At 35.6% G+C, this 13,600-nt stretch overlaps 1 protein-coding gene across 5 annotated transcripts in view; it reads left to right on the top strand.

Moving 5' to 3' along the window:
- Positions 1-12,465, top strand: part of LOC106877052 (sphingomyelin synthase-related protein 1) — a 36,527-nt gene extending 24,062 nt beyond the window's left edge. For 3 of the 5 annotated variants that reach the window (XM_014925839.2, XM_014925840.2, XM_014925841.2), the window contains 5 exons: positions 632-738; positions 1,761-2,397; positions 6,956-7,073; positions 9,999-10,146; positions 12,093-12,465. In XM_014925839.2, the coding sequence (XP_014781325.1) occupies positions 1,778-2,397; positions 6,956-7,073; positions 9,999-10,146; positions 12,093-12,409 (1,203 nt within the window). In that variant the 5' untranslated portion in view covers positions 632-738; positions 1,761-1,777 and the 3' untranslated portion in view covers positions 12,410-12,465. The remainder of the gene's footprint in view (positions 1-631; positions 739-1,760; positions 2,398-6,955; positions 7,074-9,998; positions 10,147-12,092) is intronic. The other 2 variants (XM_014925838.2, XM_014925842.2) reach the window with 1 other exon arrangement.
- Positions 12,466-13,600: the final 1,135 nt, after the last annotated feature.

The raw sequence follows: 13,600 nt of genomic DNA, 5'->3' as shown, positions 1-13,600 counted from the left end.
ATATATATATAATCATCATCGTTGTTCAATGTCCGCTTTCCATGCTGGCATGGGTTGGACGGTTTGACTAAGGACTGGTGAGCCAGAGGCTGCACCAGGCTCAATCTGATCTGGCAAAGTTTCTACAGCTGAATGCCCTTCCTAACGCCAACCACTCTAAGAGTGTAGTGGGTGCTTTTATGTGCCACCGTCACGAGGGCCAGTCAGGCGGCACTGGCAACGACCACGCTCGAATGTTGTTTTTCACATGTCACCGGCACATGTGCTGGTAAGGCAGTGCTGGCAATGATCACGCTCGTATGGTGCTTTTTACATGCCACCAGCATGGGAGCATTCTACCATTCTTTTCATTTCCCAACATCACCTCTAATTTCACCTCCTTATTGCTGAACTTTATATGTTTCCATCTTCTCTCTTACACTATCTGTTTCACTTTAACTCTTTTTTAACCACCTCTTCCAAAGTTTAATTACTGCTTGCATCACAAACTACTGACCATCTCCATCAGTCTCTCACTTATCTATTTATCTATCTAATCTACCTGTCTTTATAACACTTTATTTTTCTCTCTCTCTCTCTCTCTCTCTCTCTCTCTCTTTCACCTATCACAGCTACTGCTTTTTCCTTCCAGCTTGACAGAAGAGGGAAGCCAACCAAAACTCTACACATGACTTAGCATTTTATATATTAAGATATATATATTTGTAAGTAAATATATATATATGTAAAAATTTGTAAGTAAGTATTTTTTGTAAAAATATTTTTACATTTGAGGTCTTTTGTTAACAATTTATTTACTGCATGCGCCTGGATTGTTTCTCTTTATTGTCATGTTTTCATCGATTTCATGTGAGTTTCGATCATATTACTTGGTGTACATTCACACTACTAGGCTCTCACACCTGAGGTGTGTACAGTATTGTCTTTTGGAAATGAAGACTTGTTTGTATGCTACATTAGATTTACTTTATGTAGGTTTTTGATGTTTCTGGTATCATTTTAGTCATTCTGTTTTGTTGTATCTGCCGTCAAACCCCCTCCTCCGAAATTTCTGGCCTTGTGCCAAAATTTGAAAACCTTATGATTGTTGTTGTTATTGTTACTGTTGTTGTTGTTATGAAAGTGGCAAGCTAGCAGAATCATGAGCACACTGGGCAAAATTCTTAGCAGCATTTTATCCATCTTTATGTTCTGAGTTCAAATTCTATCATGATCAACTTTACCTTTCACTCTTCTCAGATTGGTAAAATAAGTACCAGTCAAGTGCTGGGGTTGATGTAATCAATTAGCCCCCTCCCCTCAGAAACTGGTGGCCTTGTGTTAGAATTTGAAACCATTATTGTTATTAAGGTAGCAAGCTGGCAGAAATGTTAGCAAGCCAGGCAAAACAGCAGCATTTTGTCCATCTTTATCTTCTTAGTTCAAATTCTGCCGAGAACAACTTTGCCTTTCATCCTTTCAGGGTCGGTGAAATAAGTACCAGTTGCATACTGGGGTCAATACAATTAACTAGACCCTCCCCAAAAAATTTCAGGCCTTGTGCCTTTAGTAGAAAGGATTATTATTATTAAGGTGGTGAGCACACCAGACAAAATGCTTAGCTTTGCCTTTTGTCTTTTTGGGGTTGATAAAGTAAGTACCAATTGAGTACTGGTGTCAATGTAATCAATTTATCCCCTCCCCTGAAATTGCTGGCCTTATACTAAAATTTGAAACTATTATTATTATTATTATTAATATTATCTTTCTATGGTTTTTAGATGAATATTTAAGAGAGATGGATGTTGCTAAATGGAATTGTGTCCAAGTAGCAGACTGGCTTACACAAAATGGCTTTGGTGAGTATGTGTATCTACTGACCGAGACTCATCGCATTGATGGGCAGGTGCTGTTAACACTCAGTGAGAATGACCTGAAGCAGGAACCAATAGCAATTCCAGTCCTTGGTGATATTAAACGCCTTATGCTGCATGTACAACACTTACAAGTAACTGCAGGTAACTCTTTAACAAATTGCAACCATTCCTATGTCCGTAAGGTGGACAGCAGCAGAATGACTGTACGCCGACGGAATCTGCCTAGTCCTGTAGAAAGCCAGTCTGATACATCATTGTTTGAAGATTGTGATGAAGTGTCAGGAGCTCAGTCACAACATCTTGATCCAGAAATTTGGAAAACAGTTTTAAGTTTTTTCTATATATTCACCGTCTTTCTAATTACGTCATTTGTGATGGTCATTGTCCATGAACGAGTTCCTGATATGCGTAAATATCCTCCTCTTCCTGATATATTTCTGGATAATATGCCTTATGTTCCATGGGCCTTTGAAGTCTGTGAAATGATTGGAATAATCCTTGTCAGTATGTGGTGTGCTGTTCTTTTCTTCCACAAACACAGGTAAGTGCTACTACCTCAGCTTTCTTTTAACACTGTCAGTAAAAGCCTTTATTATCTTAAATCTATGTCCATTTTGCCATTTCAGCTGCAATTTATGTATGTATGCATGTAGTAGAGATATAGTTATGTGGTTAAGAAGTCAGCTTGAGGACCATGTGATTTAAGTTTCCTTTCTACTTTTGTGGACTCTGTCAGCTAGTGTCTTCTATAATAATTGTTTTTTTTTTACATATGAATGTTTAGAGATTCCCCAAAAAGGTATAGCAAAATCAAAATATGTCTGAAGATTTCTCCTGTACATGTTGAACAAATCAAAACAGTATAAGTAAAAGACTAACGATTTTCTTTCTCATTGAATAATTATTTCCATTCAGCTTTTTTTTTTTATTAATTAAGTTCACTGTCAAATACAACCAGTCTGTTTTTAACATGAGAGAGTAAAAGACAAAATTCTATTTTTGATATTAGTACTCGGCTACAGACTTATAGTGGGAGTGAGGGTGTAGTTAATTGAAATCAACTTCACTAAATATTTATTACTTGTTTTGTCAACTCCTTGAAAGAAACAAAGGCAAAGTTGACATCAGGATTCATGCTGAGGCTGAGAGAGACAAAAGAGTGTCAAACTAAATGCCTACAGCATTTAGAAATGACCCTTTACTTTTTGAGATCAACTTTCACGCATCTTTCCAGAAGTCAATAAATAAACTAAACAAGTACTAGTGCCAATTTGGTATTCCTATAAACCGTCTGAGATGTGAATGAAATTATAACAAGGGACTAAAACAAATACTATAGTAGCATTTTGGCTGGTATTCTATCTTTTCTATCATTCAACTGCCTTGCTTTGATGGTAATAAATGATTAACTATTTTGGTTACATATATGCTCAATATTCCTTTTTGAGCTATCAGTTTGTGAACATCACCTGATGAATTACTTAATAAAAACTGTGTTCTTGTCATGAAACTTTCATGTAAGAATACAAAAGTTACATGTCTTTCAAGCATTTTGTTTTGTTTTTTTTACAAAATACTGTCCTGTTGGTTTAATACAGACAAGGTCACCACACTTCCCTAGGCACTCAATGCTGAAAGCTGAACAGATGTTGTTAAACATTTTGTGCAATGCCCCAACAGTTCCAACCCACACTTCTGGAGATGTACTTTTACTTTATGGATCCCAGAAAGATGAAATAGAAAAGCTGAGTTAGACATGCTTAACCAGAAGCTCATTTATACTCTTAATGTTCAGCTTTTACTAATTTTAACTCATAATTTTAGAGCATGAAAAATTTAAATTTTTCAAACTCTGGTATCCTATCCAGGAGTCAATCTTTTTCAACTGGTTTATGCTCTCACTCCAGATCTAATCATTGGCCCATAAAAGACTTTCAAGGATTAAAATACAATTAAAATGAAGTAGTTGAAGACCCTTATAAATGCAGTTGATCCATTGCATCAGAATAATCTGCATTATTAGTAGATTTATTGGTGCAGTTGTTTGGGTTTTTTTAATCTAGAACTTTCCTTAAGGTAGTATATTTTTTGTGCATGTTTTATTTTTCCTATATAAGTATCATGTAAATTGTTGATTATAAACATATTTTGATCTTCAATGAGACATTGGAAAAACATTGAAATGACTTGATGGTTTGTAAAGTCAGTACCTCGAATATATACAACTACATTTGTAATGATTTCACTCCTTTATTGTACTGTAGTCTCCTTGATTTTATGATAGAAAACTGAAGATTGGTATAAAAGAAGGGAAAGCTACAACACATAGGTTGCAATAGTTGTGAATAGCACATCAAAATATTGAGTAATTCTCTGACTGAATTGTTGTCCACTGTGACTGCAACTGAATGGACTCTATTAAAAGCATACAAAGACTAGATGATAGTGTTTAACCTAGAGATAGATGAAGTCTACCACAGAAGAACATATACAATCTATTTTACAGACTGCCACACACTGACCATCCTCCTAATTTTACTCACCAAGTGTAGATGTTTTCAGTATTATTGTAGAAGACCTTTGTCAAAGGTACCACATAATACAGTTTAACCTGATTGGAAAGTGAACTTCTCAAACACAAGTACATACTTGCACCCATTTATTTTGTATATTTTCATTTACACTGCTATAGTACCCTCCATATCATCATTATCACCATCTCTGTTTTCATGGTTATGGACATTTTTCCACAAGCAATTTGGTATTAGTGATTTGACATCACTGTTTCTGCACAAAATCCATTTGGTAATTGACGTTTTGATGCAGAAAAACAAATGTTAATTGTATTGTACATAGTACCTAACTAATTTTTACTGTAGAAACTCTGCAAAATATAGAGATGCTCATAATGACTAAATGGAAAACTAAATAAAGCTCAATTTTTAGATATATCAGTATAATTATTTCTTTTAACAATAATAATCTTTGTTTATTGATATGTCACATAAGGGGAGATAACTCCATATTTTAATTAATTTTCATTTCAATATATTTAATATCACTTGAGTGGCGAGCTGACAGAATTATTAGCGCCATTTCGTCCAAGTTCAAATTCCACTGAGGTCGACTTTGCCTTTCATCCTCAATAAAATAAGTACCAGTCGAGGATTGGGATCAATGTAATTGACTTACCCTCTCCCCTAAAATTACTGGCCTTATGCCAAAATTTGAAGCCAATATATTTAATATCATTCACTCTCTCCTCTCTCCCCTCATATGTAACCATCATTTGATGTGCTGCTACTTTACACACACACACACACACATATATATAATCCTTGTTTTAAAATTGATTTTTTTATGTGTGCACATCTATACCCCTACACCCAATTTGTACCTTTCCTGAAAATCATCTTCATAACACTCATCCTTCATTAATCTTCTAGCCATGGCACTATTTCCTTAGTTGCTGTAATTATATGAGACCTGAAGTGCACATACTCCATTCCACTTTTTCATTCTGCCAGTTGTCCTTCTGTTTGGAACCACTTCCCTTACCAATCATCCCATTCTCCTAACAACATCCCTTACCACTTTATTTCCACTGAGCACCATCTCGTATCTGCCATCAATGCCCCATCTCTGTTATTATTCAATATCCAGTCCTGCATGCCTCTGACCTTTGTCTCTTCAACTTCTCTTTCACCCATATTTTACATAATCTCCTTATTTCTCATTTACCTAGTTTTATTATACTATTGCTCTCCACCAACACTTCTCGTTTTAGTTTTATTATACTATTGCTCTCCACCAACACTTCTCGTTTTTTTTTTTTTTATTCCACCTATCTTCTTTTCACTAATCCATTCCTATTTTCCTCACATTCCCCTAAACTGAGATTCACCATCGTCTGCACCTCCATCCATGTTCATCATTCACAGCATTCATTTCTGTCCTCATCTTTACAGTCTGTCACTTTTCTTTCACACTCTCATCACCCTCTATTCTTACTCCCTATTCTCTTTTTATTCTCCTTCTTATACCATGAGGCTATGCCCTGACATCTTTTCGCCATTCTTTCCTCTTTTCTTGCTGATGTAACTATGTATCTCCTCTGTCATACTTTAGCCTCTCAACACCTGGCACAAATCCACTTCCCTTGATACTGAACCCCTTACTCTATTACAGGAATCTTGTCTTGCCTGTTACTTGGTAACCTCTTTTGTGCTGGTGCCACAACAGAAGCACTCAATACATCAGTATACTCTGTAAAGTGGGTGACATTATGGAGGGCATCGATCCATAGAAACCTTGCCAAAAACAGACATTGGAGCCAGTACAGCCTTCTGCCACTTCAAATCCTGTCAAACGTCCAACCCATGCTAGCATGAAATATGGACATTGAATGAAACGATATGTACACACACACACTCATCAGTTTTTAATACACACCTCAAACCCCTTTATCTCAGTTGTTATTTTATGGTACCTAACATGCAAAAACTTTACTCTCTTATGTATGACTGCAAATTTCAGAATTTTACTGATACTTGTACCTTTAACCTCATGCAGAATTTATGACAAGGCTAGGACTTTAATTCATAAATACAGTCTGGCTGGTAGGCTTCCACACAGTTATTGTTTATTCAGTTTCAGTTAAGAGGCTAGGATCAACCCAATGTTAAATGAGAAAACTCTTTTCCACCATCACCTACATAGGTTACAACTTAGAATTTTGACTGCAAAGCAGACTTATCTATTTACTACACTGCACACACAAACACTGGTACCATACAAGCCAGTGAGGGAACCCATAGTGATCACACTAGAAATAGCAACTAAATCCCTCAAATCATACACTACTATCTTAAATAAAGAAGGTTACATAACACAATGTAGTCTTTTATATACAAAGAGATGAGATGATCACAGCTGGAATGCTTTTGATGATAGATCTTGTTGATTGGTGCTGACAAGGGATTAAACAACAATGTAAGAGTACAGACCATATGGAGAAAGTATTTATGGAAGTTGGTTTTGCTTAATCATTGATTGCTCAGTTCACTTGATTTTTATTAGGTTTTTTATTTCTTTTTCAGGTTTATTTTAATGCGAAGAATGTTTTCCCTGATGGGTACTGTATTCTTGTTACGCTGTGTTACAATGCTTATTACATCACTATCTGTGCCTGGAGTACACCTGCAGTGTGAAGCTAAGGTATATTTTGAGTCCTCACTTAGAATTCTTTAATTAACCTGTCCAAGTTCCTCAGTTATTTTTTTTTAATTCTTGTTTTGCTTTCCTTTTTTTTTTCATGACAGGGACCATATTTTGCAAGACCTCAAAAGCCAGTTGGAGGGAATGGGAAGGAGAAATCATGATTCATTGATTGCTGCAGTAGAAAGCAGCAACACTTGAAGATGTCTAGTTATCCTCAGACTGGACACCTGATCTGAATATTTGCAACAGAGTGGACAGATCCAGTAAAGGCATCCAAGAGCTAGTGGTGGTGTTAAACTGAGCAATGGATTAAGTCTAGCACCAAAGAACTGGTACAGTCCATTCAACAGGCTTCTGCATAATTTCTATTTACCCAGTTTCACTCACAAGATTTGAGTGGACACAAGACATTTGCCCAAAGTGTCATATAGTGGAATCAAACTGAGAACCATGTAATTATGAAGCAAGCTTCTTAACTCGACACCTATAGATTTAGCTGTCTTCATTTCCCATTCTAACATACTAGGAAAAATAGTGGAGAGAGAAAAGGTTACTCTTTAAGGCAAAAATATCATTTTTAGTTTCCTATTTATCCATTTTAATTAAATGTGTAAATATCCAAAATGAGGGGTTTTCAATAAGTCTGATTTTTCAAACTAACCTCATCTTTAGATCAGGCCTTTTGGAAAGAACATTATTTACCCATACTTTAAAAAATAATGGTTTCTAGCTGGAATACTCTCATATACTCTGTACATAATTAGGAGTAAGACAGCTAATTTTTATTGGAATTTACATTTAATACTGAAAAATCTTGACAAATATTTCATGTTGGCATGAACTGATTGTGTCTCTTAGCATCTTGCTACTTGTCACATAGCTTTTGTCATCTGGCACACACAGTAAACAGATACACACAACTATCTTTGTTGTACATGTCACTTTTTTTTTTGGAATAGTTATGGTTAGAACATCATTGTCCTTTTAACGTCCACTTTTCCATGCTTGCGCAAGTTAGATGTACTTTCAATTACCAACAACCATTTTACAATGCAGACTTTATGCAGTTTATTATGCTAGTGAAACTAAAGAGGATGTCTGCTGTACAACAAAAGAGTCCTCTCTGGTATGAATCAGTATTTTTATTTAGAATTGCTTTTCTTTTAGATGGGTTGCTTGCATTGGGTCTTCTGGAATCCATGCCTGCTTGTCTGCCAAATTTATTCTTTCCTTTAATGGCATGATTTTTACACTTGATGACCTTCCTAACACTAACCGCTTTACATTTTATTACACCACCAGAACTAGAAAGGTTATAGCTTAGAAAAATAGTTTCTTTAATCTCGCCTCATCTCTAGGATTTTGGTGGGTGTTTATTCTCATGACTTTTTGCAACTGCATAACTTCTGTTTCCATATAAAATCAGAAATGATCAACTGAAAAAACTAGTTTGTCAAATGTAATCATTCTTGAGATGGTTAATTTAATCTGTAATCCTTCTGTGATTCATTTCATTTGAAAGACTTCCAAAATATCTAAATCACTACAGATTTGTCCATGATTTTGTATCATGCAGCAATACAGAAAATATAAATTTTGGTGTTATGAAATGGTCTGTATTTCCAAAGACCTTGCATGCTCTGCTGAATTGTAGATATCTGAATTAGTTCCACAAAATACTGTCAAATTCTGACCCCACATATATAGACATAGAGGATGCACCAGGCAACCATGAACAAATAAAAATTGAAGGAAAATAAAACACCAGTCAGTAAAAGTAACATACTCCCACAAAATAGGGACATTCATTTAGATTTGTCAAAGGAGCTGTTCAATGAAACCCTCCTCAGTTCTGATGCAAAACAAAGATTAGGTGGTTCTCATCCATCACACCCACAGCAGTAGTCCTAACCTAACCTCCAACAACACTTCTGATGTAGCAGTAGCAATCAGGGATTCAAATCCTGTGAGTTAGCTGACCATGTGATGTTGGAGTCACATGATCAGGCAGTTCTCCTGATTCTTGATGAATGTGAAACTGTTGTTTCCTTATCATGTAGGACAAGTACCTGATGTCTTTATGTACCATACATCTGATATTGGACATTGCCACCTTGAGTTACTTGGTAATGGCTTTCATTAACCTGCTGGGATTGTCATTGATGATGTCTTGGACTTGTTGTATGAGATCAGCCATCCTGACAACTGAGAATGTATCTTTCTCTTGTCACAGTTAATACATCATTGCCAGAGATTCCTGGCTCTTACCCAATCTCAAATTCAAAGGACTCAGCTACATTCAAGAAGCTAATATCTCATTCTCTGTGGTTGGTAGCTAGAATATGAGCACAATATGTCAGATTGAAATCTATCATGCTGAAACTGTTGGTACATCTGAAAAAAAAGAAGACAAATTAAGCTTTGGTACATTTATAGCTTGTGTTTATAAATACCTGTTGCAGCCTGTATTACTCATTGACTAATATTGTTTTTTCCCTCTCTTCATAATTATGTCCAATTCGCTTTTTAATTTCATTAGATATATTAGAACTAACTTAATCATTACTTTTCATGCAAACAGAATCTCTGAGTTATTTATTCTCTAAAAAATATTACTAATAATTTTGTATGCCAACTAGTGTACAATATTGTATTAGTGCTTATTTTTCTTTCATCGCTATTTTGACATGCACAGGGAAATCTGTACTTCATTGAGGTTGTCTAATAGGATTGAAATATATCTGGGTTTGTCATCTGTACTCACTGGAATAATTAAAATGATATTAGTCCTTAACTGATATTGTTTAATATTTATAATTAGCTTCTTATTACTAACTGTATATACTTAATACAGTTAAGACTAACTTAACTATTTTGATTATACATTGTAAATATGTAGACTTATTTCTTTACTTGGTACAGGACAATGATATCTGGGCAAAGTTGACACGTACTTTAGAAATTGCTACTGGATTTGGTATGACACTCCAAGGTGTACGTACATGTGGTGATTATATGTTCAGTGGCCATACAGTTTGCATCACAATGCTAAATTTTTTCATCTCTGAATGTAAGTACTCTACAAATTCTCATTTCATCATTTATATTGTCATTCCTCCAGCTCAGGTCAACTACAATCCAGCATCCCTATAATTGGATGTTTTAGACCTGGGCTCAGTAGGATGTGATTTAAGAGTGGTTTGGATGCTTGTTTAAAAGATGTTTGATTATATATCCTTTAAATTAAAAATGGATCTCAGTCAGAATTTTAAACTCTGTGGAGTGGTTGGCATTAGAAAGGGCATCCACCCATAGAAACCATGCCAGAACAGACAATGAAGACTGATGTGGCCCCTGGCCTTACCAGCTCCAATCAAACCATCCAACCCATGCCAGCATGGAAAATGGATGTTAAATGATTATGATGATGTTGGTATGTTCAGTTGTTCATTAAACTAAACTACCAAACTCACTGAATTAGCATATAAATGGTCAAGTATTCCACTGGCATGTGTACCTCAAATGTAATTCTCGGGCAGAACCAATGTGACAAGACCTGTACCATTTGTACAATTTGTCTGACAGGTTTCTATCCAGTTTTTGTCTGCCCAATTTTACTCACAAAATATGGGTTGACCTGAGGCTGTAGTACAGGACACCTGCCCAAGATGCTATGCTGTGGTATTAAAACAGACCTCCTGATTGCAAAGTAGACTCCTGAACCATTCAACCATACTATACTTATGAAACTTATAAAATGTAAAACCCTACTTTGTCATCCAGTGCTGGTGCCATCTAAAAAGTATTCAGTCCACACTATAAAGTTGTTGGCATTTAGAGGGACATCCAGCTGTAAAAACCATTCCAAAATTGACCTCACCTGTGCTTGTGCCACGTAAAAAGCACTCAGCCCACTCTGCTGGGTGGTTAATGTTAGGAAGGGCATCCAACCATAAAATCCATGCCAAAACAGACACAGAAGTCTAGTGCAGTCTTCTACTTGACCGGTTCCTGTCAAACCATCCAATCCATGCCATCATGGAAAGTAGACGTTAAATGATGATGATAATGACATGGTAAGAGGGACTTAAAATTCTGTTATTTGTTGATGCAATTTATTTTCCCTAATCCAGCGTAATTTGTTAATGTCTTACACCATTGATCTCCAAATGGTACATTGCAACATAGTATACTACTGTGTCACCAGATGTGGTTAGGTACTCCATACCAAATAATAAAATTATATTCAAAGGATATTAAAAATACATGCTTGAGAAGATCCATCAAGCCAAGTGAAATCATATTGCTTGCGAAGACCCATCAAGCCAAGGGAAATCATATTGTTTGCGAAGACCTGTCAAGCCAAGGGAAATCATTGCTTGAGAAGAACTGGCACCCATGTCGCTGGCACATAAAAAGCACCTTTCAAGCACTGGACCTCATAGAGGCAAAGTGGCTGATACCAGTAGCATGTGAAAAGCTCCTTTCAAGTGTTGGGCCTTATGGAGGTAATGATGAATGACCAAGACCTTTGGCATTATGTTGTGCTTGAGAAGAAGACCTATCAAGCCAAGTAAATTCACAGTTGTGGCAGACACTGGTGTCACACAAATGGCACCCATGCTGGTGGCACGTAAAAGCACTCATTACACTCTTGGAGTGATTGGGATTAGGAAGGGCATTCAGACTGGAGTCTGGTGCAATGATTCAGCTTTCAGCTTGCCAGCCCTGGTCAAACCGTCCAACCCATACCAGCATGAACGACAGACATTAAATGATGATGATAGTAAAATAATAAAAAAGTATACTAGCAAACATACACATCACACACTCTCACCCTCTCTATATTTCCCTGTTAGATATTGAGGAGGAAAAGAACAGAAAGTGTATCATGTCTACAGGCTGTCAAAATATATATTTACTTGCTTCATCCTTGTTGAAAACCTGTTCAGAAGACGACTGTTTCCCACACCACTTTCATGTGATAATAATGTTGTTGTTCTTTGTTTATTACAGATACATCCCGGCAGCGGTTTTACTACATCCATACTATCACCTGGGTCTTGAATCTTTTCGGCATCTTTTTCATCCTTGCAGCCCATGAACACTATTCAATTGATGTCTTTATTGCTTTTTACATCACTACCCGTCTCTTTCTCTACTATCACACATTAGCCAACAACCGTGCTTTAATGCAAAGAGACTCCAAAAGAACGAAAATTTGGTTTCCACTTTTCTCATTTTTTGAATCCAAATGTGATGGTATTGTACCAAATGAATATGAATGGCCTCTGAGTTGGCCAAAATTTCTCAGGGAAAATTTTAAAAAATAGTATTATATACAAAAATGCTTTAAAAATTTTTTTTATTAAATTTTATTTAACATTTTCATTTGATTTGAATTTCTCTTTTATTTTTATTGTTTCTGATTTTTTTTTTTTTTCATTCAAATAAAAAATTTTTGAAATGATTTCAACTGGTACAGAGAAAAGAGTTAAAGAGTAATAATTCAATAATTTTGGTTAAATTAATTCCAGCAATACAAAACCCTTGTGAAATAATCCCCTTTCATAAACCACCAAGAAATTATTATAGCATATATCTTTAAGTTTAAAAGAAACTGGCTTATCAAGTTAGTGTTGACCTCTGACTGATGGAGCTAGTGTGCAGTGGATGGGTAGAATGCTAATTGTTACTTAACCCTGGTCAGCCCTAATGGAGCAAACCTGTGATCTTCAGAACCTGAACTAACTCTTTTGGGTGTTTATTTATAACTTATTTCACTTTTATAATTGATGTATTATTGTCACTGAATCTCATTTTTTACAGTCAATATAAAATCTGAAACAGTGTATCAAATTCAGAAGCCTACACAAGCACATACATATATAACATTATCATCATCATTTACAGCCAGTTCCTTTGCTGGTATGGGTGATTTCTTGTTCAAAATTACTGCCCAACTAGACAAGTAAGAAAACCATGTCTCACTCATACATTCCATTATGATTTCTATGACTGGATGTGAACAGAAGTTTACAAACCACTTTAAAGAGTCTAAGAGCATTTTATTGTGGAACCAACACTTCAGAGGCTGTATTGTCTTCAACTAGTCTGAAGGGCATCCTTTCTTGTCTCCTTTAATGCACCAACCACTGTTTTCTGCTTCTTCCCTTGCAAGGTATATTTGATGTCTAGCTTCTCTTTCAGGTATGTTCTATTGTTCTCTGCTACCCACTTTCTTCCAGTCCTTTCAAGCCTTTTTGTTGTTATAGATTAGATAAGACTGAAAAGCAAAGTCAGCATTGGTGAGATTTGAACTTAAAGATAAATACTGCAGGCATTTTGTCTGATACTGTTAGTGTTTCTCAAGGTAAAGGTAAGGTGTGACAATATTATGGTGGTTATGGATAACTAGAGAATTGGATGTAAGTAACAAGTGATTAAACTTGCAATAAAATTCTAATTAAAATTTCTTTCGTATATATATATATATATATATATATATATATATATATATATAT

The sequence above is a fragment of the Octopus bimaculoides genome, chromosome 2 (genome assembly GCF_001194135.2).
Source record: "Octopus bimaculoides isolate UCB-OBI-ISO-001 chromosome 2, ASM119413v2, whole genome shotgun sequence".
In the NCBI taxonomy this organism is placed as follows: domain Eukaryota; kingdom Metazoa; phylum Mollusca; class Cephalopoda; order Octopoda; family Octopodidae; genus Octopus; species Octopus bimaculoides.
The sequence above is the reverse complement of the archived record's forward strand: the minus strand, read 5'-3'. Positions and strand labels throughout refer to the sequence as shown.